At 45.0% G+C, this 19696-nt stretch overlaps 1 protein-coding gene across 1 annotated transcript in view; it reads left to right on the forward strand.

Moving 5' to 3' along the window:
- Window positions 1–17323, forward strand: part of EFCAB11 (EF-hand calcium binding domain 11) — a 124778-nt gene extending 107455 nt beyond the window's left edge. The window contains exon 6 of the mRNA XM_084884392.1: window positions 17136–17323. Within this exon, the coding sequence (XP_084740518.1) occupies window positions 17136–17211 (76 nt within the window). The 3' untranslated portion in view covers window positions 17212–17323. The remainder of the gene's footprint in view (window positions 1–17135) is intronic.
- Window positions 17324–19696: the final 2373 nt, after the last annotated feature.

The raw sequence follows: 19696 nt of genomic DNA on the forward strand, positions 1-19696 counted from the left end.
TCCCCCCGGGGAGGTGTTTTCAGAACAACTTCCATACAGGGATGTATTTCTTACGAAAGAGTGTGGAGTGAGCCGAATAGTCAGACCATGCGGTCACGGGCGGCGGGGGCCGCGGGGAAAGGCACCCAGACGGGGCACCCTGGGACCCGCTCCTCTCCAGCTTGGAACACACATGTTTCTCGAGAGGTTGTAGCCGTAACATCTCTCTTTCTCATTCCTTTCCTATAAACTCATGTTATGTAAGCCCTCCGAGTGCTAAATGTTTTTCCTTTGTTGGCCATCGCGCTCAGGATGATTTTATCAAACATGAATTTTCCCTGGGCTATCAGCTGCGTGCCAGGGAAGCTGGCGGAGTCACAGAGAGCAGCCGTGTGTGTGTGTGTGTGTGTGTGTGTGTGTGTGAGTGTGAGTGTGTAGGACTTTGGCACTCTGCTCTGTGCGCCCACGCAGGTGTGCATGTGTACGGGGTGGGGGACACCTGGCGACAAAAGCCACAAGTGCTCCTTCTAAAATATTTTGAATGTAGAGAAAGGTAGGAAAAAGGAAATAAAACCCACCCATGTTCCTTTCAAACCAAAGATCATCGTTGTAAGGAGTTTGGTATTTATTCTTCCTGTTTCTCTCCATGTTCTTCCTATTAAAATAAATGAGAGTTTTATATCCCATGCTTGTCTATTATTTTGCTGGTCTCCCTTTATAAATAACCCTACAATTGTCTGCACTTAGAAGTTATTTTCTTAGGAGAGATTCCTAGATGTGGGGAATACCATATGAGAGACTCTGAATTTATTTTGTCGTTTTTTATGACTCTTGATTCTTCTTCTTAAATCACTTAATTAACAGATTATACTCCCTCTGGCAGCATCTACCCCCGCCCCTCCCATGTTCTTGCCACTGATTGAATGGTAATTTATTTTTTTTAAATCTTTGCTAGTCTAAAAGTTTAATATAGTGTCTCATTTTTTTGTTGTTTTATTTCACTGATTGCTAGTAATGGAGAACATTTTTATAGGTTTATTAGCTCTTTATTTCCCTCTCCTGTGAATTATCTATTCATGTCATTTGCCCATTTTCTTCTTCTGTAGTAAAAAATATTTACCTGCTTCAATTTTTATGATAATTATGTTTCCAGTTTATTGTTTGCTTTTTTTATTGTTATGATTTTTGATGTGCAGAAATTTTAATATCCTCAAATCTGTGATCATTTCCTTCACAATTTCTGCCATTGCATTTTGACTAAGAAACCTTTCCTCATCTAGCAACCAAGTTAATGTTCACTTCCATGTTCTTGATTGGTTTGAACCTGTGGTTTGGCTTTTAAAACTATCTAGCCCTTTCATATATTTGGAATTTATTTTGGTATATAACATGAGGTGGTCATTTAATCACTTTTGTTCCATATAGCTAGTTTTTCCATTATCATTTGCTAAATAACCCCTTAAACAAAAATGAGTAATCATTTATTATCATATTCGGTACTGAGTTCTGTTACATACTAGGAAACCTCTCCAGACCGACCGGTCTGTTCCCTGCCGTCCTTATTCTTACATCAAGGATGCACCTCCCCCCCCCCCCCCCCCACACACACACACACCATCCTGGTGTTTCTTGTTTTCAAATTATTCTCGGCAGTTCTTGCTTGTTTATTTTCCGGATGAATAGTGGAATCATTTTTGTGGAGTTCCAAAAACCTCCCTTTGGGGTTTTGATGAAAATTGCATTCAACCTATAAATTAATTGGGAAGAACTTGGCTTCGTGACAACGTTCAGTCTCCCCAGCCAGGAACACACATATGGCTGTCCCTCCGCATCTCCAGACATCCTTGTGTACGTCTCGGTGGAGTTTTCTGGTTTTCTTTACATAAATTTGACAGATTTCTTACTAAGGTGTTCCCAGATTATTTTATATTTGGGGTACTGTGTCTATATATATATATATATATATATATATAGAGAGAGAGAGAGAGAGAGAGAGAGAGAGAGCAAGAGCGAGAGAGAGGGGGGGGGGAGGGAGAAGGATAGAGAGTTAGAAACATCAATGAGAGAGAAATATTGATCAGCTGCCTCCTGCACACCCCCTACTGAGGATGTGCCCAAAACCACGGTATATGCCCTTGACCGGAATCGAACCTGGGACCCTTTAGTCTGCAGGTTGATGCTTTATCAACTGAGCCAAACCGGTTAAGGCTTGGGGTACTATTTTTAATGGAATCTACCCCATTTAGTTTAAACCCACTATTTTAAAAAAATATTTATTATTTTTGAAACTTATTTTTAATTATAGTGGACACACAGTATATTAATTTCAGATATACAACATAATGATTCAACATTTATACACCTTACAAAGTGACCACCACAATAAGTTAAGTAACCATCTGTCACCATACTTAGTTGTGTTATTATTGACTATATCTCCTATGCTGTACTTTATATCCCGTGAACTTACGTTATAACTGGAAGTTTGTACTTCTTAATCCCCTTCCTTTTCCACCCTGAACCGCCCCCCCACCCCCACCCCCCACACTCCCTGTCCTCTGGCAGCCATCAGTTTGTTCTCTGTGAGTTTGTTTCTATTTTTAATTTCACTTTTTCCCAAATGAGTGCCAAGAACTGACAGGAATCTAAGTGAAAATTGAATTTGTGTCTTTCCAAGCTTATACACTCGGAGATTTAGAACTGGAACCAACCTGAAATATGTTGTCTTCTTCTATGAAAGTCAAATAATTTATATACCTATCCTGTAACTTGTTAGGAGAGTAGCTAAATGGATGAGTACTTCCACGTGTCCATATTCATTGCCTCAAGGACATGTGCAGCTTAAACATCCCAAGCCTCAGGGCCCTTTGGATTTCAACCAGGATCCTTAAGTGGCTTACGGGGTCCCGAGACGTTCACTGCCTTCCCCCTCCCACCTCTCTGCGCTCCACGCTCCGCCTCGCTCTGTACTGAGGCCACGCTGCCTCCCTCCAGTTCCTTGGCTGTACCTCGCTCCCTCAGGCTGTGAGCCTGTTGCACAGGCTCTCCCCTCTGCCTAGAAAGCTCTTCCCCGACCTTCACCTCCCAATGACCTCCCTGCTCCTTCTTCGGTTCTTAGCCTGCAGGGATTTGCCTCCTGACCTTTTCCCTTGGTCCCACCCTGTCACAGCACCTTCTGCCCCTCCTTCAGACTGGTCATTGTAATTCGTGTAGAGGATTATTTCATTCTCCGCCTGGCTGGACTACAGTCGCAAGGGACTCTGTTTACCCAGTGCAGGTAGCTGGCCCGTCATGGGCTCCTGGTTTGTCTGATGAATGAATACGTGAACTCAAGAACCTATTTTTAAGAAGAAAAAGCATTGTGCTTGCTAGTTTGGCTCAGTAGATAGAGCATAGGCCTGCAGACGGAAGGATCCCAGGTTCGATTCCGGGCAAGGGCATGTACCTTGGTTGCGGGCACATCTTCAGTAGGGAGTGTGCAAGAGGCAGCTGATTGATGATTCTCTCTCATCCATGTTCCTAACTTTCTATCCCTCTTTCTTCCTCTCTGTAAAAAATCAATAAAATATATATTTTTTTTAAAGGAGAAGCGAGTCATTTCTGCTCCTTTAAAAAAAAAAAAAGATGATTTGTGGAGGTGATGGTTAGGACACCATGGGTGCCTGCCCACCCACCTCAGACACATTCCCAAGCACCTGCTTCTGGGAAACTGAAAAAGCCGAGTTCTCCCAACATGCAATTCTCTTGGCTTCCTCTCCTTCTACTGATGCCCTCCATGGCTGGGCCTCTGTGCTTGGGCATCATGTAAATACTTAACTCGTTTAATAAATATCCTGAAATAGCCTCTTGCACTTGTTACTAGAGGGCCGCGGACCTTTTAACTCACTTAGCTGGCACAGATCAACACTTAATGTCTTTAATGATGATCCAGGTCTTTCTCAGTGGCTGAGGCGCAGGGTAATCAATGATGTGGCCCTGCCTGCAGGCGCGGGGGACTAGATAATCGGCAGGAAATGTCACGCCAGATGGGGCCAGTCATTTGAATCCCCGAAACTGGTATTAGTGTGGCCACTTCTGGGAGCGTTTCTCCCCAAGGCTGGGAAGAACCCCCTCATTACTGAAACCCCTCATGGCCAGGTTATGTTTTCAGCCCGAAACCTCTGAAGATTCTTCTCCCCACCCCATTCCACTCCCAACCACCCACTAAGGCAAATGCCATGCCAACTGATGGCACAGTGGGGCCCCCGCTTTAAGAATAATTCACTCCTGGCCTGTGTTGCTCAATGGTTAAGCATCAACCCATGTACCAAAAGGTCCCTGGTTGGATTCCTGGTCAGGGCACATGCCCAGATTGTGGGCTTGATCCCCAGAAGGGGGCATGCAAGAGGCAGCCCATCAATGTTTCTCTCTTTGCCTCTCCCTTCCTATCTCTCTAATTAATAAAAACTTTTTTTTTTTTTAAGAATAATTCTCAATGCTGGGGAGCAGGAGAGAGGCCTGTCAGGGTTGGGGCAAAAGGAGTGTCATATGCAGTTTGTCAGACATTATTTAGGGGGAGGGGGTTACATCCCCTTTCTTACCCACCCCTGTTATCAATCCTGAGAATTATTATTTCAAGGACAGAAAGCCAATCCCGTTTCAGGGTTTCGGTCCTCAAATATCCACTCAGAACTTGTACTTAGAGCCCCTTGACCTTAGCCTAGGGTTTGAATTATTTTGATTATTTGATTATTTTGGCCACGTTGACATTCTCTGTTCATTTCATAATTTTCTAAGCACTTGTCATGTGCCCTCTGAACTTTCATTTCTTTCTACTGAAATTCTTGTATTCAATGGCCCCATAGCCATCCCATCTGGTGTGCCTTTGCGATGATAGGTGGGCTTTCATTAATAGAGTGCTTCTGATCATCGGAGGGAACTGTTTCGTTATGAAATATTCATTTCTTTATGTTGTTTATCATTGTCCACAGACCTGAGGTTTTTAAATGCTGGGAGCATGTTGTAAATGAAAACATAAATAATTTATAATAATTATGCTGAACTAAGGCCAGAGTTTCTATTGGTTCACTGATGCACATCAATGAGAAATGGGCTGGGGTGTAAAATTCTTATTTTCCCATGTGTTTTATTTAAAGCTAAAGTGTAAACAAAGGAGAATTCTTAATTTTTGTGAATTTCTGCATCCTCGTTAAATGAGGAGCGTGACCGATAAGAATTTTCCCACCTGGAGGAAATCCTGGGATCACCCGTGGGGCTCTGCTACCCAGTCTGCAAGTTTCTTTCAGGGATTGGCCATGGCACAGCCCCTGGGTGATTGTCAGGCCCTGCACACTCCTTTGGAATGGAAGTGCTCTTAATTAGATGGAGCAATGGATATTCTTTGTTTCTGTTTTCTTTTTTTTTCTTTTTTAAATATGCTTTTATTGATTTTAGAGAGAGAGGAAGAGAGAGATAGAAATATCGATCAGCTGCCCCCTGAATACCCCCTGGTGGGCATCGAGGCTGAAACCTGGACATGTGCCCTGACCGGGAATAGAACTGGTGACCTCTTGGTGCATGGAGGATGCTCAACCCACTGAGCCACGCTGGCTATTACTATCCTATCTAATAAAGATGGAATATGCAAATTGACCATAACTCCACAACAAAGATGGTGGTGCCCACAGCCAATAAGGAGGGAATATGCAAATTGATGTGATAAGGCAAGAGGCGGAAGGTGCCCCAGGCTGGAGCGAAGGCAGTGCTGGCAGCCAGGGGAAGGAAGGCCTATTGCACAAATCTTCGTGCATCGGGCCTCCAGTGTTCTTATATATGATCATTCCATTGCTAGTTGAGTCTGATTGCAAGGGAGGCTTAGCTATGGGGCTTAGCTAAGCTCTCAGGAAGAGAAGGAAGTCTGTTTATTGAACACATAGCAGGCTTTGCCATGAAGTCAAACTCCACCCATCCCGAAAACAGATAGCCAGCGGCCCCAGCTCCTTTTCCTGCCAACCTGCTTCATCCCCACCAATTGGAAATGCTGCCTTTAACATTAGCTGGGTTCCTGTGTGTTTGCATGCTCTAGGTGCTGCTCCCACACACCGATTCCTGGGTCCTAAATCACGCTGTTTTAATCGACCAGGCCGTATATTTTGTTTTTGTTTGGATATTACTGTTTTTTGAAATAATCTTCTGACATTGTGGTTTTGTGGGGGGTTTTTTTGTGTGTGTTTTTTTTTCCAGGTAAACTTTAGGTTCAATTTACCAAACTTCCTTTATAAAGGAAAAAAATAAGCAAACAAAACTCCTACAATTCCCGTGTCGTATTAAAAACGTATTCCACTTGGAAAATGTTATCCTATTAGAGAAAATAAGCGCCATCGGACAATTGGTGTCTTCTGACTCGGAGGAAATGTGCTTTTAAAATAGCAGGCTTCCCATCAAACGGCGGCTAACAGAGCCATTAGCGGGGCCTGGGTAAATGGCTTGATGCTTGTAGCTCCTGTGTCCACTTCAGCTCTATTGGTTGCATTAGCAGAATGAAGCTCATTAAGCCTTATTCTCTTGGTCCATCTCCCCCAGCCTCAGAACCCACGACTACCCCGTTCTCTTGTCTGGAAGGAGGGCATCTTTCCTACATTACCCTTGAGCGCTCGGCTCATTCCCACACCCGCAGCCAGAGGTGGGGACTTGTTGCTCTCAGGGAGGCCGCGTCTGTGCCCGCAGCCTGTGCCCGCAGCCTGTGCTCGCAGCCGTGACGCCATCTGTTAAAGTGGTCAGAGCCCCTTTCACTGCCTCCTTTGTGGAAAGGCTTGTACTGTGAAAGTGTGTGTTACTGAAAACATCATTTTCCTCATCATTATGCTTTCTCTCTGGCCGGATCATAACCTGCCAGAAATCTATTGAGCTCGGAGTGAAAAGCTTTTCAGAATAGCTGTTCTTAAAGAGATTAAATGATTGCCATCTCTGTCCCATTTCCTTTTATCTCATAATCAAGTTCAAGATGGCACTAGATGTCTCCGCCGAAGTGATTATGTATTTGAGCCAGAAGTGGCTTTATCTCCATTCATGGTTCACACCGCGGAAGGTAGAGTGGGTTTTTCCTCCCCCCAAACCCCCCCCCCCTGCCCCGCATCTACATTTATACACGTGGATGGCTCTTTACAACTGCCCACAGGTTGAAAGGCTCCTTTTTAAAGGCTACCGATGGCTCGCAGGAGTTACAGCGCTTTTTTAAATTTTCTGTGTACAAAGTCACCCGTTGTCTGATGACACCCAGCCTAGAGCCATGGAAACGCTGTAGAGCTGTAGCGACGCTTAGTATTCATAACCCGCTCCTCCAGCTTGACAGGCGAGGAGCTGGAGACTTGCCCAGGGTCACACGGCTTGCCAGCAGCCTCGCCGGGAGGACAGCGCCCGCCCTGGGCCGCTCCTGGTGGGCCCACCACCTCCCTGCCATATCCAGAGTATTTTCCAGATTTGGAGTATTTTCCAGATTTGGGCAGGGGGGGAGAATGGGAGCTCTCGCACCCCAAAGCACAGGAGCCAGGCTTTTTATGACTCATTCAGAGATGTCTACTTGGGCTTTTTGCTCTTGATCTTCAGAGCTGCCGGGTCTGTGCTATTTTCTGACATCCCGCTCTCTCCTCCAGAGAGGCAAGCTGAGAAAAGAGACCGTGTCACTATTTATTAGCGGCTCTGCTAAAACACTTGATGGAGGAGGACTCGGGAACCCTTTGCCGGAAATGAGCCTCTGGGCTCCCCGTTGATTGCATTTACCCACATGCCCACAAGCCGTCTGTAGTCAGATGCGGGGAGATAACGTTCTTTCCTGCTCTTAAAATATTTCGAGCTGTAAATAAGACTCCTCATTTTTGAAACCTAGGAAATAGGAAAAAGTGAGTCATTATTTATGGATAATCACTTTTGCCAGCTGAGACTGCATTTTACATCCATTTATTTTTTTTCCTCTTCCTTTCCTTTTTTTTTTTTTTTTTGACTAGAGAATATGTCTTGTCACTCTTTAGGGAAAAAGCCATATTGGTCCCATCAATAGCCTCTTTTAGCACATAATCACAGTTAAGGCACTGTGAACAGAGATTTTTCTTGGAGACAGGGGAAAAAATGACTTTAGAATGCAGAACTATGGAGAATAATCCAGAATCATGCGATAGCACCTGAAGAGAAAAACGGACTTATTTTAGAGTTCCTTTCAAAATAGAATAGTCATTTCAACAATATTATGGGCATCAGGTGTCTGCTCTATGTCTACCACGTTCCAGGTGTTACCAGGTTAAGTGGTTTCAGGTGGGACACCTGGTATCGGGACACTTGTTTGCAAGTGGCAGGAAATCCATTTCAAACAGCCATAGCCACCCTGGGAACCCCAGCGTCTGGCATGATTCGATTAGGCTCTAGCTCACCCTGCCATTCTTCCGACTCTTCCCCTCACTGTGGATAATTCCGTTCTCGGTCTGATAATCAACACGTAACAGCATGTGCGTGAATGTTTGGGTGGGTGCACCATTGGATCTTGTGGAGTGGCATCCTTACGGTAGGCAAAGGGCTGTTGTAATAGCAAACCTCCTTCTGCACCCAGCTGTCCAGTGGAAGAGCTGCTTTCTCAACTCAAACAAAATTCCTGGGCTCCCTTATGGCTGGACCAACTCTTTACCAATGAGTGGTGCCAGGGGAGGGATGCCATGTACTAATTGGCTTAAGTCAACCCATTAACCCTTGAACCGTCACTATGCTAAGGAGGATGGGATTATGAAGACTGGCGTAGGCCAGTCAAATCCTACTTCTTCGGGTGGGGATCCCGCCACACCAGTCACACAGCTGCTGCCTGGCACAGTGGGCTAGAGTGGGTGCTGGGGAAGTAACCACCAATGCCCACTGTCTTCTAGTAGCTGAGCCAGGTCTTCGCGAGGCCAGAGTTTTGCCTGGCTTGTGTCATTCTCTGCTCATGGTCTGGTCATCGCGTTATCCTTCCCAGCTCATCCTAAATGGTCAAGCTACCACCTGCTCATGGCCAGGCTGTGGCTGTAGTTTTACATCCAAGAGACGGAAGAACTCTCTCAGGAATATGATGTCCCCATGCTGAAGGAAAAGTTAAAGTCTAACAACACTATGTATTGTTAATAGACTGAGTGTTATTCAGACGTATACTGGAAAAGAGAAGACGGCTGGCATCTTTTCCTGGTTTAACTGTGACATTCCAGTTGCCTGGAACTTCATACTCAGAGCTCTTCCTAAAGGCAATGTGTAACTTGCTGTTGAAATCATTTTCTGTGCCCGGCCAGCTCAGCCAAGGGATCGGCAAGCCTGAGGAGGGTGGTGAAGGATGGAGAAAAGACAGACAAAGAGAATAAGCTGGGTCTAGGTAGATCGCCTGTGTGGGCTAAGGCCACAGAGAAAGATCCAGACAGCAAGCTGAGCCTTTATTTTATAGCCAGAGGTAAACAAGGTGGTCACCATAGTTACAGTGTTCTTATGAGTTTCACTTGTTTTGGCAGCACTTGCTGCACCTCCCACAGCCCATTAGCTACCCAGGGAGGATCTAGGGGAGGTCATAAGGTCAAGACTAATTATGCCAAGAGGACTGTGCCCTCTAAGCTGGGACTTGTTTGTGCCAACAAGTCAGTCCAAGGCTTAACCTTATAGCTGCTCCCTACAATTTTCCACTCTAGACCAGAAAACAGATCATTTCAAATAGATCCCCTTCACCGGAGTGAGAATCTGAGCATGTGACATGCTATGGCTGATGGCAGTTTAACATGCCCCATGAGCCCTGGCCGGTGTGGCTCAGTTGGCTGAGTGTCGTCCGGTGCACTGAGAGGTCACTGGTTCAATTCTTGGTCAGGGCATATGCCTGGATTGCAGGCTTGGTCCCTGGTAGGGGCTGTGCAGGAGATGGCCGATCCATGTTTCTCTCTCATCAATGCCTCTCTCTCCCTCCCTCTCCCTTCCTCTCTCTCTAAAATATATTTATATATATATATATGTATATATATATATATATGTATATATATATATATATATGTATATATATTAATATATTTTATTGATTTTTTTACAGAGAGGAAGGGAGAGAGATAGAGAGTTAGAAACATCGATGAGAGAGAGTCATTGATCAGCTGCCTCTTGCACACCATCTACTGGGGATGTGCCTGCAACCAAGGTACATGCCCTTGACCGGAATCGAACCCGGGACCTTTCAGTCTCCAAGCTGACGCTCTATCCTTTGAGCCAAACCGGTTTTGGCAATAAAAATATTTTTTAAAACATAAAAACAAAATGCCCCATGAGAACGTCACCTCTCAGATAAGCTCTCTGCTGTGTCTCAGCCTGGGTTCCTCCTGAAAGCAGAGCGTAGACGAGTGCTGCGTGCAGGTTGCTTGGGAGATAACCTCAGGAGCAGCAGTGGAGCAGAGAGTGACGGGAAGTGGAGCAGAGAGTGACGGGAAGCCAACTCAAGGGTCTGGTACCCAGTTTGGTACCTCTGTGAGCGACTGGGGCTGAATCTCACCAGAACCGAGAGCCGAGAGAAGGACCACCGAGGCGCCTGCCGGAGGGACAGAAGCACAGAGCGCACTTACCCATTGGCTCCTGTTCCCTTCTTGGTCAAGGGCTGCCTATAGGACCAAGTCCTTTTTTTTTTCATTCTTCCAGAGAGCTTTCCGATCTGTGTGAGGGCCACCCCAGGTGTGAGAGCAGCCCCAGGCCACCAGCAAGGTGGCTGGGAGAGGGACCCCAGCCGTGTGACAGGTGGGGCACCCATGGAGACGGACACACTCCGAACATAGGGGCCCAGACAAGACGGAAATCACCTACACGTCTCTTCGTCTTTCCTGCGTGTCTCAGTGGCTTTTCCTAACACGTGTCTTTAGGAAGGTACAGTTAATGAACTGAATTGTGTAGAGCCTGCAGGACTCTCATCAACAAAGAGGCAAGGATGCCGGTGGGAGGCACCAGCAGGTTCCTGGAGAGCAGGCTGCTCTTGGGAGAAGCAGCCATCATCATGATGGCACCTGCCATTGGCGGGCCCTCTCAGGCCCAGCAGGGGCTCCCTGCGTGCAGGGTGATTTCTGCTCTCACTCTCCAGCCAGGGTGACAGCTCTGTCCCCGTATAATGGCAGTTTTGACTTGAGTTTAAATTATTCCGAAAAGAATCAAAGAGATGGACAGTCTCTCTCCCTGCGCCGCTCCCCAGAAATTCTATTGTACTAAGGAAACCTCGCTCATGGAAATCTCTGCCTACATATTGCATTTCTCATGGATGTTTCGGGTGGGTCCATGAGGCATCGGCTTTCACAGCTCCACGTGCCTGTCACAGGGACTCGGAACTTGCTGCCTGTCGGTGGTTTCGCGGGGAGCACAGGTCCACGCACCCATCACTGGCTCTGGCACCGCCACCAGGAGCTGGCCTCTGAGGGGGGTCTTCTCTGCGCTCAATTCGGAACCTCGTGATGGAGAGGCAGTTCTCTGCATAATCCATCCAAGAAACACATATGCCTCAGCTGCCCCCAAAATCACTTGTAAAAAAAAAAAAAATCTTTAAAGCAATTATAGTAAGTGCAGATGTAGCTAGAATGTTCCAAAGAATTGCCTCCAATTTTGATCCCTCTAGCTCAGTGGCTTTCTTTTTTGTTTTTGTTGTTTAATTTATTGATTTGAGAGAGAGGGGGAGAGAGAAACATTGATTTGTTGTTCCACTTATTTATGCATTCGTTGGTTGATTTTTGTATGTGCCCTGAACAGGGATCCAACCCACAACCTTGGCATATGGGGAAGACACTCTGACCACCTGAGCTACCGGGATGGTTTTGTCCCCCAGGGTACACTTGGCAGTATCTAGAGACAATTCTGACCTCACAACTGGAGAGGGGAGGGCTAGTGGGTAGAAACCAGGGACGCAGCTAAACATCTTCCGTGCATAGGACAGCCCTCCAACGAGGACTTATCCAGCCCAAAACATCAGCTGAGGTTGCAAAACCCTCATTTGGCTCCTGGGGATCTATCCTTGAGAAATAAGGTCACTTGTTTAGAAAATTCAGACTAAAGAGAAAGAAAATATTCCTTTAGTTGAAAAATAGATCGATGTTAAAGAATATTTTAAGGCAGATTACTCATGAGACCAAGCTTCTGGTGAGCATATAACTTTCAACTTTTACCCAAATAAATATAGATGATATGGCATCGCAATTGTAATATATGTGCTAGTTTGTATTCGTGTTTCCACTGAAAAATGTCACTTTTATAGTCTTTATATCATTATAATAGAAAGTATGTTATTGTTTCAATGTAATGAAATTCAACCATTTCCTCTTTCTTTCCTGTTTTATTTTTATTTTAAAGTAACTTGGCCAAAAACAGTTATTCCAGTGTGAAATCTGGCTTTGGAGAGCTGGCCATGGAGGACTCCCTCAACTTATTTCACAGCAAAAAAAAAATATTTTCAAAGAAATAACTACTTTCAGAACATTACAAGAAATGTTATGATGTAAATATTTTTGTACAGAAGAAAACATGTACTACTTGTGAGGAACATTTCACTATTTACATATTTTTTAAATTAAAAAAGCAACAACTTATGTTTCCCTTCAGAGTGCATTAGAGCAACATTGCGGCTTCACTTAAAGATTCTCAGTGTGAAACCCTGGCTCCTTCAGGAGGGACCACTCAGCTCCTGGGTCACCAACGCCCACCTAGTCCGGGAAGTTCTCATAGCGTCACAGAAAGGGACAGAGCAAATTCTTGGCTAACAAATCAGGATATGAAAGAGGCAAATGCGAAGGCTCATGCTGATGAAAGTAATTATAACCACTTCTGTGATGAGTCAGAAAATTTATTTTAACAGATAGGAAAACTGTCAGAACTCAGCTGAATAGACTGAGTCTACTCCTGCCTGAAATTCTCCATGAATCCCAGGGTCAACCGAGGTCTTCCAACACCTCCATGGCTTCATAGAATTGCCAGGAACCCCCATTCCATACCCTGTGGGATTTTAAAGCACCACCCAAGATTTTTTTTTGCAAAGTTTTGGACAGCTTTTGGCTCCGAATTCTTCTCTCTCTTAATTCATTCAGTGGATAGATCCTCTTACCGTTCCCCACTTGCTTCTCTTGCCCTCTCCTGCGCCCACTCAGACCAAACTCATCATCTAACTCAACATAGACACCCCCAACACACCATCCCCCTGAGAGGGTCTGCCTGTTGCACCCCTTAGCGAAGGTGGGGAGAGGTGAAGTAATACAGACAACTGCAGGTAACTCAAGGACTTCTGATCACTGCACCACTGGGGATTTTTTCGTGGTCCAGTTCTACTTGTACAGGATCCTAGCCTCCCCCTACATTTCTCTTGGTACCTCTTCCTGCACCCTCTCATTATGCTTGTCATCTCCTTCCACCAAGATGGTCCTAGGAGGCCTGTACCAATGACAGAGCAGTTCAGCTCTCTTGAATGACTACTTCCAAAATCAATTCTGGATCTTTTTTTCGCATCTCAAAAAACAAGCAAACCAGCCTTAGCTGGCTTGGCTCAGTGGGTAGAGCATCAGCCTGTGGACTGAAGGGTCCTAGTTTTGATTCCAGTCAAGGGCACATGCCCGGATTGTGGGCTTGATCTCCAGTAGGGGGCATGCAGGAGGCAACCAGTCAATGATTCTCTCTCATCATTGATGTTTTTTCCTTTCCCTCTCCCTCTCCCCCTCCCTCTCTCGCTCTCCCTCTCTCTCTCCCTCTCCTTCTTCCTCTCTTTCTCCCTCTCCTTCTTCCTCTTTCTCCCTCTCCTTTTCTCTCTGAAACCAATAAAAATATTTTTTTAAAAACAAAACAAAACAAGCAAACCAGGAAGTCTCTCATTTAATTGGATCTACATTTCTAAAAGCAGTTATTATCGATAACAATTTTTATTTCTCCCACACATTTATATAAGCTTTGTTAACTCCTTTGAAAAGCCAGTTCTGAAATATTATATAAGCTTGTTTATATGTTTACAATTGACACTTGAACTGCAGGAGTCCACTTATACCTGGATTATTTTCAATAAATACTTCAAATGTAATTTCTCTTTCTTAGGATTCTCATAATACCATTTTCTCTTCTCTCACTTACTTTATTCTAAGGGTACCATATATAGTACATATAACATATGGAATCTGTGTTGACTATTTATGTTCCGATCAGTAGGAGGCTGTTAGTAGTTAAGTTTTGGGGGGAGTCAGGTTATAGGCAAAATTTATGACTGTCTGCGGGGGAGTCAGCCCCTAACACCAGCATTGTTCAAAGGCCACTTTACCTGTATCCACATGTCTGGTGAGAGAGCAGCCAGGTCCCGGGATTGAAGTGCTCAGATTTCTCTTCTAGGCAGGACTCTCCCTGTTCTGCCTTGGCGTCCAGTTTCCTGATCTTTATCTCTAAACCGTTCAGCCTGCCCCTCAGTGGTGTCCCTTCCGATGGGTGCTGTCCTCTGCTGCCTCATTCCCCAGAGCTCACCCCGGCCTTGGTCTCTCTTGTGCCTTGTCTGGGTTTGTATAATGCGGTTGGGCATAGACCATAACTGCCATTGCTTTTGGGTCCCTAGGGGGCCTCATCGGTGTGTATTATCTCTCTGACCAGTGATCAGACTCCATAGACTCTTTCTTTAACCCCCCAGTACCTCCTGGAGGGCAGTAGGTATCTCATCATGTTGTCCACTGTTTGCCCCATTCGTCCCACAAGTCCATTCATTGCCCGCTTTGTACTAAGAGGTGGGGACTCGGGGGTGAATGAGGGTAAGTTCTGGCCATGGTAGAGTTTCCTTCTGGTAGAGTGAAGGGTGGTGGGCCGGTTTCCTGCTGAATACACATTCTCATTTCATAACCTGAATACACTCCTTTTAGGGCTGAATGCTGCAAACGGAAGCAATAAAACTTTTCTACCCAGCGCCGTTATCTCCACCTCCTCCCCAATTCACCAATTCCACCCGCCGGCCACATCTGTTCTTCCTTCGCACCGTGCTTGAGTGTGGGTGCCGTGAAACCTTCCTTCATTGCAATAATTCCATCTGCAATGCACAACAGTATATTTTAGCTTTTAAAATGATAGCTCTCAAATGCGAATTTCCTCTTCACACTCCCCAAAGCAACCAGATCTGCTCATATAAATGTGCGATGAGGAAGAAAAGTGGGAAGGCAGGAAGAAGTATTTTACCATGTCTCCTTCTAAATATAAACATAATGTTCCTCCATTGATTACATAAATAAAATGCCACTCCACACCTTATGAATAAACCTTTCCATTTTAGCACCTCTTGGCTATGCTGTGCCCATTTTAGGATGGGAAGCTTTGACAAGTACAGAAAAAAAAAAGAAAAAAAAAATAGAAGTGAATGCTATTTCAGAGAAGGCCATTTGCTGGGAAAATCAGGCAAAGGGATTCCCTTTTTCTACAAGCATGCAGCATCTCCATAAGTGAATAAACATGTCAAAAAATATTATCAGAAGCCATTTATTCTAAACATTACTTTTCTCCGTTCTCCACTTAACTCACCCTCGGAGATGTAGAATTCAACTATACCAGTTCAGAGCAGAAAGAAAGAAAAAAAGGGCCATTTATCTAATCCAATTCCTGGAGGGAAAAAAAAAATGCTTAGGCAATATTAAGAATCTTCAATTACCTAATTTAATACAAGCGATGGTTTCTGTTCTGTAGTCAGTTACATGTGATGCTGATTACTCCTAATCCCTTAGAAGAGATCTGACATTCTGCTTTTGGTCCTGCATAGCATGAAATTGTCATGTATATTTTACCAAAAGAAGTAACAAGAATAATGGCCTCTACAGTCTGCGATCATTTTATACTAACACACTGCAACGTGGCTTTGCCCTGGGGCGGAGAAGTGGGGGTTTTCTCTACTTCAAAAGAATGAAAAATTATCGTCGCTCCATCCAGGGCCATTAAAGACTTCAGAGACTTTGGCATGAAATATTCAGAAAGTTTATTTTAGAATTCAATATTTTAAAAGCCTGCTTTAAAACGGTCCCGCTGATGAGTGGCTCTGTTCCTTGGGCTAGTTTTGGTTTTTAAAAAGCTCTGTGTCATGGTGGAAACCCATTTGTTGTTTCAACGGAATATAATTTCCATAAGTCATGTAAAGCTTTGTTTTAGAGTGCCCCCCAAAGAGGAATCGTGACCACTGCTCATCAGTTATCCTCTCACACGCTCTGTTTAAATAAACATGACTTTTCCTGGGAAGGGCTGAATGTGTGGCCTAGGCAGCAGTCACGTCCTCTGCCATGGGGTAGCCTACCCACGTGGGTGCCATTCCCTTGCTCCCTGTTTGGGTGGCAGTCCTCTCATCTCAGGGGAGCACAGGGCCAATCCTCCTGAGGCCACCCACCCGCTCGGACTGCCAGCCAGAGGCTCCCATCCTCACCACTCTTGAGGGAAGTCAGAAAAGGTGCTGGGGTGTTTGTGAGGATTTAGAAGAGCTCATGAGGCCACGGATGAAGCCAGTGAGAACTTCCGGAGCTAGTGTGAGCCCCGTGGACATTTCAGTACAACCACTTGTCTCCTGAACGTCCTGTTCACATAGGGAGGCAGCCTGCAGTAGTGTATGGAGCCCTGGTGTTGGAATTTAATGATCCTGATTTGATTTCCAAGCCTGCCACTCACCAGCCGTGTGATCTTGTTAACCTCTTGAAACTTGTGTTTCTCTCTGTAAAAGGGACCCCTCCCAGCATCGGTGCACAGACTCAATGAGAGGAGGCACGGAAAGGCAGTGTGAGGCACGATGTCAATCATCGTTCCCTCCATCACTGTTCCCCACATGTTCTGACCTCTTGTTGGTTTATTCCTCATTTCTGTGGGGTAAGGCACAAATGTTTATTGGTATATCACAGAAAGAATTTGCAAAATGACTGGAAGAACCATCCGTCCTGCTTTTCTTACATAACCCGTGGCTTGGCTTCATTCCACGCAGTGTGTGGAATATATTATTTCAGTAGGTTTTCGTAAATACCTTTCTCTTTCCGTCCCACTTATCAGTGTAAGCAAAAAACAAGGCATCAACCTTAGCCTTCAAGTAAATGAATGGGTGCCTCTCCCATAAACTCGCAGAGGCCCATTCTGAGGCGCCCCTGATGCACACATGGGGCCAAAGAAACCTGTAAGTAACCTCTTGTTTCATTTCCCAGGGAAGTAGACCGAGACTCAGATGGCCATGTCAGCTTCAAAGACTTCGAATATGCCATGAACTACGGACAGAAGTGAAGCCTGACGCTGTGAGCAGCTCTCGGCAACTTCCGGGGAGACCAATGACTGTCGTGTATTTAAATGTCAGCCTTCACTCTGCATACTTGCGATTAAACTCTTCTTCCCGGTTTTCAGATGCTGATCATTGGTAGCGTCTCCGAATCCTAGAGGTGGTCATTGCAGTCATTACAGTGGTTCCTGCATGTGGCTAGGCGCCGTGAGTCAGGCCCCCACCCCCTCCTCTTCACTCTCAACCCCTCCACTCTCTACTAGTCCTTGCCACGCCACCTGAGCTCCCTGATTCTCATCAGTTCCTAATTTCGGGAGAACAGCCGCTTTCTCCTGCCACTGGGCCAGTTTCCTTCATGCCTTCAATTTGGTTGAACAAAAATAGCACCTACTTGTACTGTGTGCTCATTAGGTTCGGAGTAATGAGCAAGGTTCTGGGAATGCAGAGCCTTAAGACTTCTCTATGTTAATGTATCCAGAGTCAGAGGCATCAAAAAATGCCCCCAGGGCGCTGGCTGTGCCAGAGACACAGGTGAGTCTTCTCCAGCTGAACACAGAGGAAGAATGGAATGGAGTAAAGATATTGGGGAAGGACATTGCAGAACCCTTTATGCTGGGCCAGTTTGTTACTAAACTACAACAAACACAGTGACACTGGCTCTAACCAGTTTGGCTCAGTGGATAGAGCGTCAGCCTGCAGACTGAAGGGTCTCAGGTTCGATCCCAGTCAAGGGCATGTACCTTGGTTGCGGGCACATCCCCAGTGCTGGGTGTGCAGGAGGCAGCTGATCGATGTTTCTAACTCTCTATTCCTCTCCCTTCCTCTCTATAAAAAAGAAAAAAATCAATGAAATATATTTTAAAAACAAAACAAAACTGTGACACTAGATAGCCAGCATTTATTTAAAATAAATACTGGCATCAATACTAATATTTTATCTCTAGATGTTCAGAATTCCTAACATTAACAACATGAGGAAAATATCTAATGTAATTCAAATTATAAAAGTATTAAATATTTAAAGATGGATAAAAATGTAAATTTGTAAAATAGAAGAACCATTAAGTAAGAATCATTCTAACACAAATTATTAGCAGATAAACTTAGTAAAAATAAGGTCTTAAGCTGTGATAAATAAGAGGAGCCTAAAGAAACATAACTAGAATATAATTTGGTATTCTGGATGGGATCCTGGAATAAAAAAGGACATCAGCGAAACACTAATAGAGTATGGACTTTAGTTAATAATATTGTATCAGCAGTGGTTCATTAATTGTGACTAATATGTCATACTCATATAAAAGGTTAATGATAGGGGAAATTGGCTGAGGAGTTTATGGGAACTCTACCATCTTCAAAAATTTTCTGCAAATCTAAAGCTATTCCTGCTAATGGGGACAGGATGGTATCCTGTGTGTTTTAGTTCAGATTGTGCTGGCTGGTGGAAAGCCCTTTCTGATTTTCGGTAGAGTTTTTTTCAGCAAGTATTTTCATCATAAATTGAATCATTGAGTCGTTGATCCTTATCTTCATACATAAGTCATGCTGATTTTCAATTTTTTAAATATCAAAGTTGGAGTAATACACCATCAAGTGCCAGTCTGTCAGTCATTGCCAGCATACCAGAACCTCCTACTGCAAGCACTATGCTGGATCTCATTTCTCCCAGGAAACGTGACAAGAGAAAGGGAGGGGTCACTTTCTCTAGTTGAAATGGGAGGTTAGAGGCCAGGCTGTGAACAGCTATTGGATGTTAGATTAGCCCAGGATCCCAGAAACCTACTCACAGTAGCTTAGACCAGTGGTCGCCAATTGGTGGTGTGTGAGGTCTGAAAGATTGGCGACCGCTGGCTAAGACATAGAGGGGATGTACCGGAAAGTGATGGGCCTGGTTGTAGAGTCCAATGGCACAGCTGGTATCCAGGATAATGAGGACCAGACCCCTGACTCTGTCTCTGTGCCGTAGTCACCATCAGCCTCCCACCATTCTAAATTGCACCTGACCTGGGATCTGTCCAGTCCCAAGTTCAAAGACCATAGAAACAGGCTCAGTTGGCCCCTGAAACAGTCAACTCTGGTTCCCCAAGAGTAGACATGGCCAACGGGTGCTCACCAAGGTCCACGGAGGGCTGCCTGGTCCTGGGGGAAGTTGATAAAAGCTGGGCAGTTGTTCAGTTTTATTTCTTAGCAGAAAACAATATGGCTGGCACCAGATCTAGGAAGGAGAGCACCCTTAGAATTTGCTGCTGAGGAGGACCCAAGTTTTCAGAGCACAGACCAGAAAGAAAGAGGGGAGGGGAGAAGTTGCTCATGCCACCTTCCCCTCCTTATCACTTCCTCAAGCCCAATCCTTATGCCCATCCTGTAAGCTTTTCCCTCAGCTTCTCCCCCAGGTTCCAGTCCCTGCCCTGTCTGTGCAGCATGACCTTGTGGGTCTGCCCTAAGTTGGATGGCTCAAAGTTGGCCAACTCATTCTTTTCCTTTGGAAGACAT

The sequence above is a fragment of the Pipistrellus hanaki genome, assembly GCF_964339955.1.
Source record: "Pipistrellus hanaki genome assembly, chromosome: 1".
In the NCBI taxonomy this organism is placed as follows: Eukaryota; Metazoa; Chordata; class Mammalia; order Chiroptera; family Vespertilionidae; genus Pipistrellus; species Pipistrellus hanaki.